Raw genomic sequence first — 14,809 nt, forward strand, 5'->3', positions numbered from 1 at the left:
TACCAATCATTTAATATTTTTGCGTTTTCTGTTATTAAATACAGGGTTTCTTCCTTGTTATCAGTAATATTATTTTTTTTATCAGTCAAAACTAATGTTTGTTATACATGTATTGATTTTGAATAAGAGTGACACTTTAAGAGATGAAAAAACACTTGGATTCGTAAAAATCAGGACCATCAGCGGCGTTAAGAAACGCTGTGCTGCATTTACACCACTGAGGTAATGACAGAGGGTATGGATGCCACGAGTCAGCCAAAACAAAAATGTAAAAAGACGCTTTGCGCCTTCCATTAATATTAATGTGCGGATCCAGCCAAATAAAGAAAATAAATAGCGAAGCCAGGGACCATGTTCAATAAACATCTTAGATTTAACTTAATAGTAAAATCTAAATATTATGATTGAACTGAAAAACTAATTGGCTTATAATCTGAATGGAATCACAGAGGCATTTTAAGGATAGAGAAAAAAATATATTGAACAGTAGAACTACACACTCCTTGATGATGGTTTCATTTTTAGCCGAATCACAAGTTTCGACCAGCCAAAATGCACTTGAACAATAATTACTTTTGTTACCTTTTGTCTATATAAATGGCCGACAAACATGAAGACTTGATTATGTTATTTTTTACTTTGCAGACTTGTGCCACAAGAAATGTCAAAATGATACACTAATAATATCTTTTCAGGGGATGGCTTCCAAGCTACCAAACACACTACTGGTCAACGTTGGGGAATCCTGGAGACCATTCCTGGAGGCGGAGTTCAGTAAACCTTATTTTGCACAGGTACAACCATCTTACTAACTGACATTGATTAAAATAAAATAAAAACTCACTTAATGTTTCATCATTAACGTCGCTTGGAGATGCGACGTCATTCCACGCGACGTCAGTTTGGAAAAGGTTTCAATGTTTTACCATGGAGGATTACGTGATCAAAATGGACCAGCCAGCATTACTATTGCAAAATAAAACTATAAAATATGGTTGATAAAAACAACCTTAATGAACAAACAATTGTATTAACTAATTGAAGAAAAAAGAGGTGACCATGACCAGCAGATGAGCCCTGTTGCTTTAGAGGTCAATGGGCCAATGGTCCAGGTCGTTTTGACCGTTAGCTGAAAATACGCAGTTTCCTATCAATAGTTAAAAAACGCTTAGGCCTAGAGATCTTGAACTTGTATGTGATTATATGTTCTATGTCTTTGGCGTTTACCCAGTGCCATTAAACCGGGTTTATAATTAAACATTTTGCTACTGAGCTTGTTTCTATAGCTTTTTGCATAAATATTAGTAGAGGGCCCTCAAACTTGAACTGGGCCATAACTATTATGAGGTCAGTTGGAAATCCGTTTTTCGTTCAATAACGGGAAAATGCGTGTATCCAGGTACCTTACCTTTTAGTAATGTTTCAAAAGCATTCGCGGCGTCTTTAATGCTTTGCAGGAAAATTAGTCTTGTATTCAATTTAATTGCTAAAATTGGCAAAATGTTGATATTCTTTGACTGATCACATTTTTTTCGTCTATTCATTCTGTATGATTGCAGAAGGGCATGCGTGCAAAATCTATTAAGTGGGCAATCTTGATATATAAACAATGGCATTATCATCCCTTGAATGATATACAATATGAAAGTCAAGTTAACTCTATGTAAATGACTAGGCAAATCTAAATATAACATTAATTTATCCTGTCACTTGCATACAAGTCGGTCCAATAACAAGATAACTTGCAAATTTTAGTTTACCACGTGATGTTTATACAGTCAGTTGGTCAGGTGACTGCGAAAACAGACCTCTTTTCTGTTAGTTTTAACTTATATATTTTACAATGATTGTAAAACAAGTCAAAACAACATTATATTAATCACCCTAGTTGGCCCGATGTTACGCGAGAGTGTGGTCTTTTGATGTGGAGGAAACCGGAGTACCCGGAGAAAACCAACTTGTTCGACTTTGTGAGCACAAACCAAACTCACATGTGCCCAGGCCGGGAATCGAACCCAGGTCGCCTTGGTGAGAAGCGAGTGCACTCACAACTGCGCTAACCGGACTATCAAATGTTTAAATTCTTTGATTGATTACATTTTTATGCCCCCGAAGGTGGGCATATTAAAATCGCACCGTCCGTCCGTCCGTTTGACATATTAAGACGATGTGTCGCGTACAAGACCTGTGTTCCTACCTTTAAGTTAAAGGTTACACTTAGTGTTTGAATACTATGGAATGCTACATATAAGGACATAGAGTAAAGGTGGTAATGTCCGATTTGTAGCTTTCTTTTGTATGGACATATCTTAAAATAACATTCCACATATGTTCCACATACCAAAACGATGTGTCGCGTGCAAGACCATTGTCCCTACCTCTTAAGTCAAGATCACACTTAGTGTTTATTGACAATCGAATGCTGCATATAAGGACATAAGAGTATAGGTGGCTGTGTCTGGGCTGTAACTTTTTCATGTATGAACAGATTTTAAAATGACTTGACACATGTGTTTGACATACCAAGACAACGTGTGCCTACCCAAAAGGTCAAGGTCATATTAAGTGTTTGTTTACTATGGAAGGCTCCATTTACGAACAAAGAGTGTAGTTTGTTGTTTCCTGGCTGTAACTTTTACTTGTATGGACATATTTTAAAATGACTTTCCATATATTTTCAACATATCACGACGATGTGTCGCATGCAAGACCCGTGTCCCTACCTGTTAGGTCAAGGTCACACTGAGTGTTTGTGTATTATGGAATTCCGCATATAAGGACAAAAGAGATGTCAAATATGTGTGGCATTTTTATGTTCAAAGGCAATTTAAAATAACTTGCCGTATGTTTTTCACACGTAAAAGCTAAAGTTGCATTTGCAAGACCCACGCTGTATTGTTGTCAAGCATAAAGGGGTTTCAATCCTATGGCACAGGCATAATGTCATGTGATCTTCCAAATGTACCAGCCATGTTGGTAAGGCATAATGCAATGGGGTATTGCAAATGCACCAGCTATATTGGTTAGACATAATTTCATGTGGTTCTGCAAGACCACCACCCATATTGTTTAGACATAATGCCATATGGTAAAGCAAATGCACCAGGCATTTTGGTAAGACATAAAGCCATGAGTGTGGTATTTCAAATGCACCAGCCATATTGAATAGACATAATGCAATGTAGTCTTGCAAATACCCCAGTCATGTTTGTTAGACATAATACAACGTGGTCTTGCAAATGCGCCAGCCATATGGGTTAGACATAATGCCATGTCGTCTTGCAAATGCAGCAGCCATGTTGGTTAGACATAATGCCATGAAGTCTTGCAAATGCACCAGCCATGTTGGTTAGACATAATGCCATGTGTTCTTGCAAATGCATCAGCCATGTTGGTTAGACATAATGCAATGTCGTCTTGCAAGTGCACCAGCCATGTTGGTTAGACATAATGCAATGGGGCCTTGCAAATGCACCAGCCATGTTGGTTAGACATAATGGAATGGGGTTTTAAAAATGCACCAGCTATATAGGTTAGACATACTGTCACGTGGTCCTGCAAGGCTACCAGCCATATTGGTTAGACATAATGGAACATGGTATAGCAAATGCACCAGCCATGTTGATTAGACATAATGGCATGTAGTCCTGCAAATGCAACAGTCATATTGGTTAGACATACAACAATGTAGACTTGCAAATGCATAAGCCATTTTGGTAAGACATTATGCGATGTGCTCTTGCAATTGCGCCAGCCATGTTGGTTAGACATAATGCAATGGGGTCTTGCAAATGCACCAGGCATATTGGTTATACATAATGCCATGTCGTCTTGTAAATTCACCAGCCATGTGGGTAAAACATAATGGAATGTGGTCATACACATGCATCAGTCATGTTAGTTATACATAATAAAGCGGGGTCTTGCAAATGCACCAGTCATGTTGGTTAGACATATTGCCATAACTGTGGTCCTGTAAATGCACCAGCCGTACTGGTTAGACATAATGGACATCTCATTAATATTTTCTTCCCTTTTTATGTACTGACATTTTTCAAAGGTCTATGTCACATTCCGGGGGCATTCGTCAAATACTGTGACAGCTTTTGTTTTCGAGTGTTAATACTGAATGATTGCGAGCAAATTCCATGAACTGGGCAATATTGAAATAAACTATGAATTATAACCCCTTTGGTGTTGTACAATCAATAAGAAAGCGTGTTTTTACTATACATGACCAGCCGAATGTAAATATTACAATATATTTATACACCATATTATATAATTGTTCTTTCTGCAGTGATTTTATGGAGGGTCTACATGTAAATACCATATATCACATGTATTGAATGTCTCAGAACTCACGACTATGTATTACATTTCCTCGTTGTAGCTCACCCAGTTTGTGTGTGCTGAGAGAAAGAACTTCAACGTTTACCCATCTGAGGAAAATGTGTTTTCATGGACACGGGCCTGCAGTTTTGAACAGGTGGGAATTTCCTTTTGTTGGTCCTGCTGGATAATAAGACACATATCATAATCGATTTGAAATGCACAACCATAATCAATTATCAAATGCGAAATAATCAAAAGTGTATTTCTGTACTCAATATTTGTATCAAACTAACATTTATGCTTATTCAAGAAACTTCCATTGCTTTTATATTGTAACATATTGAACAGCAGAGGAAGAAAGAAATACTATTTTTCAAATACAGTAATTTCAACAATTTGAAATGATGTTACGACTTTAAAATGGATATTGTACACGTTCATATTTTTAAGTAAACAAATAAAGTGCTTGGCTATATCTTTTCTGTCACTTTACAGCTAAAAATAATAATGACTATCGAAAGAAGGAAAAACATGTAGATTGCAACTAACAATTTGACAATTCAAAATATCTTATTCAGTCTTTATTGTTGATAATTATGGGTGCATGGGTTAAGATGTGTTGCAAGAACTTTTATTTCATTTTTTCTTAAGGCTTTACTAATGGACAACCTGTATCACCCGTCTTGAGACTGTACATGTGTAGTTAGCTTCGTGGTATGAACTAAGTGTTTCTTGTAACACTTCCCCCCACCCCAATATGTTTGGGAAATGCCCTATACAATGGAATTGAGAATCTCCACATACTTTTCACAAAAAATGAGTTATTTCTTTGTAATTATGTAGGTTGAATATATAGAGGGTAATAGTTTGTTTCAGTTTAAGATCTTAAAGATGCACTCTTACATCCAAATAAGATTTACAACAATAAATAAAATTGTTTGAATATACCAAAAAGAATGATTAAATGTCGAAAACAATGGTTTTTATGAAGGAAATCGGGTTTAATTTGAAAGAAAGGTGCAGAAAACAGGGTATTTCTATCCTATGAGAAGATAGTAGATCACAGTAAATATTTTATCACTAACCAATCATTTAATATTTTTGCGTTTTCAAAAGTGTATGTTTGTTATACATGCGTATGTATGTTTTTCGAACACTAGTGTCACTTATATATCGTTGAATGAGCACCAAAAGCTATATTTATGAGTACCGTATAGCCCTGTCCAAGCCTTTTTGGCAGTGATGTTTTATTCGGGTGTGAGATTGGTCTTAAATTCCTTAAGAGTGAGAAATATCTTTGAAACATTAAAATTGCAAATAAATAATGCAAGAACATCAATATATACCACCGGAAAACATAATATAAACTCAAAAACTCCTTTTAACCATTTATTTGAGGACATGTATAACCTGAACAGCAACTACAGTTTTTTTCAAAAAGAACTGAAATTTATTATAAACACACACACACACACATATATATATATATATATATATATATATATATATATATATATATATATATATATATATATATATATATATATATATATATATAAATTAATTATAAACACACACACACAAGGTGGTTATACTGGGGCAGGATCCCTATCCTGGACCGAAAGAGGCACATGGTATGATAGTTACGTATCTTACAGTACTCCTATGTAATGTAGCTTAAACCGTTTCAAATTTAAATATTAAAGATAATTATGAGCTGATATTAATCGTGCATGAGGCTGTATCCATTTTGACAGTCCACACGAAAGTGTCCCGAATTGGGGATTAATTTGTGACCTTTTGGGTAAAGTTTTGATACAAAGACCACCTTGTGTGCAATTGTGTAGGCATAGATCATGCTTATCGTAGTAATAAATGAACATAATTGCAGAATAAATTTTAAATAAGTCATAGCGTTTAAATATAAATATAGCGAATGGCTGCTTAGTACTATATTAGCAGTATAGTTTAACTGCACATGTTCAGTAAGTGAAAACAGTCATCCCGTTATGTTACGTGGGAAAATGAACATACATTTCAGGCCTGGCATTCAGTGTTCCGACGAATGTGACTCCTCCCCCTCCCCCGAGGTATGTTCATGTTGAGAAGCACATACATTTCTTTTAACTATTTTATATTGAAACCGATGTTTCATGCATGGAAATACAGAGACAATTTGTATTTTGGCTGCCAAAACATACCACATAATGTATTTCTCCCTATACCATGGTGGGCCCTGTCTCGCAACACGTTGCCTCCCTGACATACCCTGCAGTGCCTTGTTAACACCATTCTGCTTCATGTCCTACCCTGCTGTGACTCATAACAACGCCATTCTCTATCATGGCCTTCCCTGCTGTGTCTCATTACAACACCATTCTGTATCATGTCCTACACTGCTTTGTCTCGATACAACACCATTCTGTATCATGGCCTACCCTGCTGTGTCTCATTTTCACCATTCTGAATCATGTCATACCCTTTAATACCTCATATCAATATCATTCTGTATTCTTTCCTTCCCTGCGTGACTCTTAAGAGTGTTCGGTATCATGACATACCCTGCTGTGACTCAATAGCATTTTTCGGTATCATGTCCTTCCCTTCTGTGACTCATTAACTTTGTTCGGTATCATGTCATTCCCTGCTGTGACTCATTAACTTTATTCGGTATCATGTCCTCCCCTGCTGTGACCCATTACCATTGTACGGTATCATGTCTTCCTCAGCTGTGACTCATTAACACTGTTCGGTATCATGTCTTCCCCTGCTGTGACTCATTAACATTGTTCGGTATCATGTCTTCCCCTGCTGTGACTCATTAACATTGTTCGGTATCATGTCTTCCCCTGCTGTGACTCATTAACATTGTTCGGTATCATGTCTTCCCCTGCTGTGACTCATAAACTTTGTTCGGTATCATGTCCTTCACTGCTGTGACTCATTAACATTGTTCGGTATCATGTCTTCCCCTGCTGTGACTCATAAACTTTGTTCGGTATCATGTCTTCCACTGCTGTGACTCATAAACTTTGTTCGGTATCATGTCCTTCACTGCTGTGACTCATTAACTTTGTTCGGTATCTTGTCCTTCCCTGCTGTGACTCATTAACATTATTCGTTATCATGTCCTTCACTGCTGTGACTCATTAACTTTGTTCGGTATCTTGTCCTTCCCTGCTGTGACTCATTAACATTATTCGTTATCATGTCCTCCCCTGCTGTGACTCATTACCATTGTTCGGTTTCATGTCCTCCCGATGCTGTGACTCATTAACTTTGTTCGGTATCATGTCCATCCCTGCAGTGACTCATTATCTTTGTTCGGTATCATGTTCATCCCTTCTGTGACTCATTAACTTTGTTCTTTATCATCTGTAACTTATTAACATTGTTCTGTTCCATGGCCTTCACTGCTGTGAATCGTTCACATTGTTCGGTATCATGTCCATCCATGCTATGACTCATTAACATTGTTCGGTATCATGTTATTCTTGCTATGACTCATTGCCATTGTTCGGTATCATGTTAATCTTGCTATGACTCATTAACATTGTTCGGTATCATGTTATTCTTGCTATGACTCATTGCCATTGTTCTATGTCATTTAGTAACATACTGTTACTCATTAACATTTTGTTTGGTATCTTGTCATACACTGCTGCGACTCATTAACATTGTTTGGTATCATGTCCTTCCCTGCTTTGGATCATTAACATTGTTTGGTATTATGTCATTCCCTGCTGGGACTCATTAACATTGTTCTGTGTCATTTTCTAATATGCTGTGACTCATTTACATTGTTCGCTATCATGACCTCCAATGATATTACTCATTAGCTTTAAGTGATTAACATTGTTCAGTATCATGGCCTTCCCTGCTGGGACTCATTAACATTGTTCGGTATCATGTCCTTCCATGCTTTGGGTGATTAACATTGTTTGGTATCATGTCCTTCCTTGCTATACTCATTTACACTGTTCGGTATCTTGTCCTTCTCTGCTGTGACTCATTAACATTTTTCAGTAGCATGTCCTTCCCTGCTTGTTGATTAACAATGTTCAGTATCATGTCCTTCCCTGCTTTACTCATTTACACTGTTCGGTATCTTATCCTTCTCTGCTGTGACTCATTTACATTATTCAGTAGCATGTCCTTCCCTGCTTTGGGTGATTAACATTGTTTGGTATCATGTCCTACCCTGCTGTGCCTCATTGACATTGTTCTGTATCTTGTCTTTTCCTGCTGTGACTAATTTACATTGATTCGACATCATGTTATTCCCTGCATTAGGTGATTAACATTGTTTGGTATCATGTCCTACACTGTTGTGTCTCATTTACATTGTTCTGGATCATGTCTTTACATGTTGTGACTCATTTACATTGTTCTATATTATGTCCTTCCCGTCTGTGGCTCATAACATTGTTCTATGCCATTTACTAACATTCTGTAACTCATTAACATTGTTCGGTATCATGTCCTTCCCTGCTGTGTCTCTTAACATTGTTTGGTTTCTTTTCCTTCCCTGCTGTGACTCATAAACATTGTTCGGTATCATGTCTTTCCCTGCTTTGGGCGGTTAACATTGTTTGGTATCATGTCATACCCTGCTGTGACTCATTTACATTGTTCGGTTTCATTTCCTTCCCTGCTGTGACTCATTAACACTATTCGGTATCATGTTCTACCCTGCTGTGCCTCATTAAAACACCGTTCTGTAGTATTGCATACACTGCTGTTACTCATTAAAACACCATTCGGTATCATGCCCTACACTGCTCCGACTTACTTAAATTGGTTGGTATTATGTTCTACCCTGCAGCTTGGTGAACATATTCAATGAGCTGGAGCAAGATATTCCGAGTTTTCGACGACCTGCCCACGGCTACCTTCAGGGTTGGGCAGAACAAGGTAGGCTTATTGCTTAACACATTTACCCAACATTGATACCACATCATATGCCTTTCCATTTTTGTGTTACCTCCGTTGTATAGCAGACAAATACAGATCATTTGTCTGGCACCGCCTGTGTCTTTGTCGTCATCAATTGTCAATCTTTAATAAATTTAATCGCGATGTTAAAATGCATTATTACTCTATTACGGAATTTTAAAAGCTTCACAGATTGCAGCATTCACTTTGGAGTTATAGGCCTTGAATGATACCTTGCAAGTAAAATTTAGCATGAAAAGCAAAGACACTATGCGTTATGTACACGTTTGTATTTTAAAAGAGCTTTTACAGTCATACTAGTATTTAATGAAAACTATGATGCAATTGTCAACTGTTAAAGTGAATGCTTTTCTTCGCCAGCTATTTATGCTTTCAAGCTTTAAAACATGGATGTTGTAAACACTAATATTAATAATATGGATGATTTGTTACTTGTGCAGGTGTGTTGATGCTGAATTCGGTGTTGACAGTGCGAGAGGGTGTCGAAGCATCTCACACAGGCAAGGGCTGGGAGCAGTTCACAGACGCCGTAATCGCGTACCTTAACAACAACAAGAACGGGCTTGTCTTTGTCATGTGGGGGCTGTATGCTCAGAAGAAGGCTGCTCGTATTGATAAGGTAGGAAGAAGGAGAAATAATTAAGAGTATTGAGCTCTGGTTCCTCAACAAGTGACGTTGAAATAGTAATTAGAAGGATGCTATAACCAACAATCATCTTAAAATACAATTAACTGTTTTTATGCTTGGATACAGTTAAGGCGTATTATGTGCTTTAAGTTGTGCACAATTATTTCATACTGTCTTTTGCAATTAATTGCATTCATCTCAGTAGTTTTAGACATAGAAAGGCAGAAGTTATTCAGATTGGCATGTTATACAAAACAATGATTGTAGGCATGTTATGCTCATCTTGTTTGTCTGAGAAAACAAATGCTGAGGAATTGAAATAGCCTTATCGTAGATGTTGTTGTAGAGAAAAGGCTAGACACCAGATGATACAATTGCAAGAAAAAAAAGAAAATTGTCAAAGACTTACATAAAACTGACATCGTTTGTGAGCAACGCATTGAATCTTACTTACTGATGTATCACATGACTTGCAACATGTGTATTTTTCGCATTTTATACGCATTTTACCAATTCGAAATTCACTCAGGCTGTCTACCACGTACATCCAAGTAAGTTTAAAAATAGAGTCGGTTTATTTATCTGTACTCATAAACAGATATGATTTAAAACATAATGCATTTTAAAAAAAACCCGGAGAAACACAGAGACAGCAACATGATTGTTGCGTTTATCATTTTATTCATGTAAAGTGATGTATTATCTGCCTTCTTCTAACTCGCATTGACACTTATATGCCGTTTTTGAGGAAATACTGTATTTGACGATTTTGACGATTTTGAGACCATATGGTGTCTAGCCCATTTAACCTTAGCCAGAACTCAAAACCATTTATTACATTAAAATAAAACTTGGTACACAAGTTGCCACAGTGAATATGCACACGTACACCAAGCTTTAAAATGTGTTCAGTTGTCCACTTGTTCGACTGGAAAATACCAGACCAGCGTTATTGTTTTCTTAGACGTCCTCTTGTTGAAAATGCTTGTTTGCTTTTATTGGATTTTATGTACTGTATATTTTAGGTAGTGAGTCACCGTATCCTGACGAGCTCCCTTCCCTCCCCGAACTCTGCCCATTTGGGATTTTCCGGGTGTCGGCATTTTTCTCAGATTAATGCTTATCTGCAGAAGAATGGGATAGACCCGATAAACTGGTCATACCTGCCCCCTTTTCAACCTCGTCTGGTAGATCACAAAATTTTGGTGTAATCCTAACCCACAATGACTGCTTAATATTTCCAGAAGGCAGGTTTATTATAAAGTTTTACAAATTGGAATAAGGTGCGTATTCTCCAAAAGGTTATCCGCATTATGTTTTTATATAAAGAAATGTATTTACTTATGACCTATGTTCTTCTGTTTTTACATCTGTTGGCCATGACTATTGACTAGACTTTACTACAGAGTGTTGTATATGCTTTATTGTTATGAATGTTGTAACATTGAATGCCGAATAAACAATTTGTTATGTTATATTAGGGATTGAAATCGATCTAAAATCATAATTGCTCAAAGGAAATAATCAATCAAGCTTTTTCGATTAACCTCAGATTAAGTTATCAAATCAAAAAGCTCACAAAAATGTTTAGAATAAGTGTGCTAGCTAAACAATAAATGTACAGGGATGTTAACTTCTTGCTATACTGGAGTACTGTTTCAATAATCTTATTTAGTGTATAAGTTGAATTGAAAATTATTTATACTGTTAATCAACAATATTTATGGCGAGATAAGCCATATAGGGATGATCATGATTGAGATTATGCAATCAATTATCAACAACATGTATCATAACAATCAATTTTCAATAATACACACTTTCATTTCAGGCTGATGTTCTTTGTAAATGATTTTGACATTGTTGAACATTTTAGAATTTTGTTTTGTTTGTATTATATTTTAATCTTTTTATCGTTCCTAACACTTACATTGTACAAAAGACTCTAACAGAATATATTAGTTTCTTATGTTCTTGTCAATTTAGAAGCGATGATTTTTCTTGCAAACTATTTAATCTGGACACTTTTGAATTGCAAAATAAGCACTGTAAGTTTAACATTTGGGGAAACAAATTGAAATCATGACAAATAACATTAAATGACAAAACATCAGGCCATCTAATCAATGTGTGTACGATAAAAGATCATAAGATCATGAAATTCTGTTGAATACTTAAAGTTGCACTCTTACTCCAAAATAAAATTTACCACAATTAATAGAAAGGTTTTGATGTACCAAAGAGGACGGTAAATGTAAAAAAACAATGGTTTTAATGAAGGACACCGATTTTAATTTGAAAAATAGGTCCAAAAAACATGGTATTTCTACCTTATTAGACTAACAGACTATAGTAGATAACAGTAAATCTATTAGCATTCACCAATCATTTAATATTTTTGCGTTTTCAGCTGATATATACACCATTACAATCTTGTTGATATTTCCATAAATTCATGATTTAGTAAGTAGTGAAAGGTTTATCACTCAAAATCTATGTTTATAATAGGGTAGGCCATGATACAGAGTGGTATTATACATGTGTATGTATTGATTTTGAATAAGAGTGTTACTTTAAATATGGGCAGAAATTGATTTAAGATATGAAATTAAACTCAATTTATAAATAAACCAGTCGTAACATTTTCAGCCTTACCTTTTCGTAAAAAAATCTCATTATGACCTGGAAAAAACAGTAACAAAATCGACTGAAGATGGCACCTTTTTCTTTCATGCTTTACAATGAAATATGGGGGTTAAACAGTGAAATAACAACAGTGAAAATATCACTGCAAAATAAGGAGTGAAAATATCGACTTTCAGAACAACTTTTAAATTCCTCTGTAGTAACCTGCCTTGATTAAAACAGAACACTGGACTTTGAACCAGAAAATTTTGTCAAAAAATGTTTAAGAAATGTTTTTTAAATTTAAATAAATATATATTTGGAAATAAACAACTTATCGTTTATTACCGGTTATCCCGTTTTTTAAACATTTTCCTGATATTTGAAGCTGAATGTTCGAACATTTGCTTTCATACCAAACAAATTACAGACAAAAACAACTGTTCGAACATACATAGAATTTTATATCATCGTTCAAATGTATTTTGAACTGTTTGTAGTACGTAAAATTAGTTTCCTGGAAAATTCACACAACAATTTACAGATAATCCGATATTTTTTACCCCACCCACACCTCAAAATTTGTTAACAAACTAGCGTGGCATTCACTCTTTATCTGGAAAACAAACATGTTTTCAAGCAAAACAGACTGGTCTCTGTAAGTAAGATGACTGAATATTAATTTGCTATGAAACACATGCAGTCTTTAACTAAAAGAATGTTTAAAATTCAATGAGTATCCGCATTTGTTTTGCACATTTGACCATCCAAACTTTCATTCATTAAATAGCGGCTAGTAATTTCGTTATGTATTCATGCCCAACTTAAAATAAAAGTGTTTACATTATTTATTGGAACATATGTGCACTTATAAAACTTCATTGTTTACTGTTGATAAAAGCTTTGCACTAAAAAATGAGCGAATAATAAGCTATAAGAATGGATAGCAGAGAACTATTTCACAGCAAACCGAAAATAGAAAAGTTGACAGCTTTAGTTTTGCATGAGGGGCGCCCTTTTCAAAAAAGGGGGTTATTCAGAATTAAATTAAAAAAAACTAATAAAACTCCGAAAATAAGCATAAAAGAAACAGAAAATTTGTTTATTTCAGTGTAAGATCGTATTTCATTCCACTTGTGATCATATAAAACACTACATTTTCACTCTTGGCTTTGCCTCTGGTGAAAATATGTTGTTGTTTTTTCTAAAATACGATCTAACACTAAAAAACAAATATCCTCTATATCCTTTACTTCGTTAGTTGATATTTTTTATATACAATTTCAAGTATATACTAAACTATTACAATAGAATATCAAGCAGCTACATTGAGCATTTGTACTGTTTATTTTTCGTTTTTGCAGAACAAAATTTAACCCATTTGAAGGGAAATATGATATTATGAATTTGGTGGAAGGGGGAAATGTTGGCCTTTTTCTTGTACATGTATGTATTTAGGCAAGTACTCATCAGGAAAAAAATCCCGTAAATCAGTAGTTCATGACTGTTGAAAATAAATAGTTGTTATAGATTTGTTTATAGTGAATGGACGAAGAAAATAGTTGTTGCGTGGTTTTTAAATGCATATTATGTTATATTGAATACCTTTTGAATAAACAGTATCATATAATCTGTTAAGCCTTTTCAACAGTTAAAGGGTACACACCAGATTGGCACCAAAAAAAGATTTTTCCTGTAACGAATCTCAGGACAATTATTTAATAGAATGTGTTACGCTTTGATATCATAATTGTAAAAAAAGTACCAAAATGTAAAACAAAATGTGTCGGAGACCGGGTTCGAACCCGTGTCGACAAAATTGCAGTCCAGCGTTGTATCCACCGTGTCCATTGTGTTACGATGGCTTACTCCAAACGAGTGGTATATTTAAGCTATATACCTAACTTGGTAATATCACGTGATAACATCGACTAGCCAATCACGCATTACGAATAACTGCTAAATTTAATTAAATTTTAAACTATATGGTACTTCAGTTAGTAAGTTTCAATGCATTGTACACATTGATTCCAAGTTTATGTCAGTTTTCGACAATTTTCTTTTTTGTCTTGCAAATTCATTATCTGGTGCACAGTTGCTTTAATGTAATAAAGGTGATATTCCGTAATGGTCCATGTCGTGTCAATAGTAGGTCACATGGCCAAATGTTGACAAAACATCTTGTTAACACTATAGAGGCCATATGTTGCACCCAATATAACTAAACGATTGGTCACTGAGAATCTATATAAAATCTACATTTAA

General features: G+C 35.4%; 1 protein-coding gene across 1 annotated transcript; it reads left to right on the forward strand.

Annotated features, from left to right (window-relative positions):
* The first annotated feature begins 698 nt into the window (after positions 1 to 698).
* LOC128211741 (uracil-DNA glycosylase-like) lies at positions 699 to 14,156 on the forward strand. The gene is made up of 7 exons (XM_052916773.1): positions 699 to 794; positions 4,394 to 4,489; positions 5,179 to 5,194; positions 6,377 to 6,425; positions 9,161 to 9,249; positions 9,732 to 9,910; positions 10,945 to 14,156. The coding sequence occupies exons 1-7, from the start codon at positions 699 to 701 to the stop codon at positions 11,128 to 11,130; spliced, it is 711 nt and encodes a 236-aa protein (XP_052772733.1). The 3' UTR covers positions 11,131 to 14,156.
* Positions 14,157 to 14,809: the final 653 nt, after the last annotated feature.

Source organism: Mya arenaria, chromosome 12, assembly GCF_026914265.1.
Source record: "Mya arenaria isolate MELC-2E11 chromosome 12, ASM2691426v1".
Taxonomy (NCBI): domain Eukaryota; kingdom Metazoa; phylum Mollusca; class Bivalvia; order Myida; family Myidae; genus Mya; species Mya arenaria.

Coding starts and splice junctions, on each gene's coding strand:
- LOC128211741 (XM_052916773.1), top strand. CDS start 699: ATGGCTTCCAAGCTACCAAACACACTACTGGTCAACGTTGGGGAATCC. Junction 9,250..9,731: donor TCAGGGTTGGGCAGAACAAG/GTAGGCTTATTG, acceptor TTACTTGTGCAG/GTGTGTTGATGCTGAATTCG. Junction 9,911..10,944: donor AGGCTGCTCGTATTGATAAG/GTAGGAAGAAGG, acceptor TGTATATTTTAG/GTAGTGAGTCACCGTATCCT.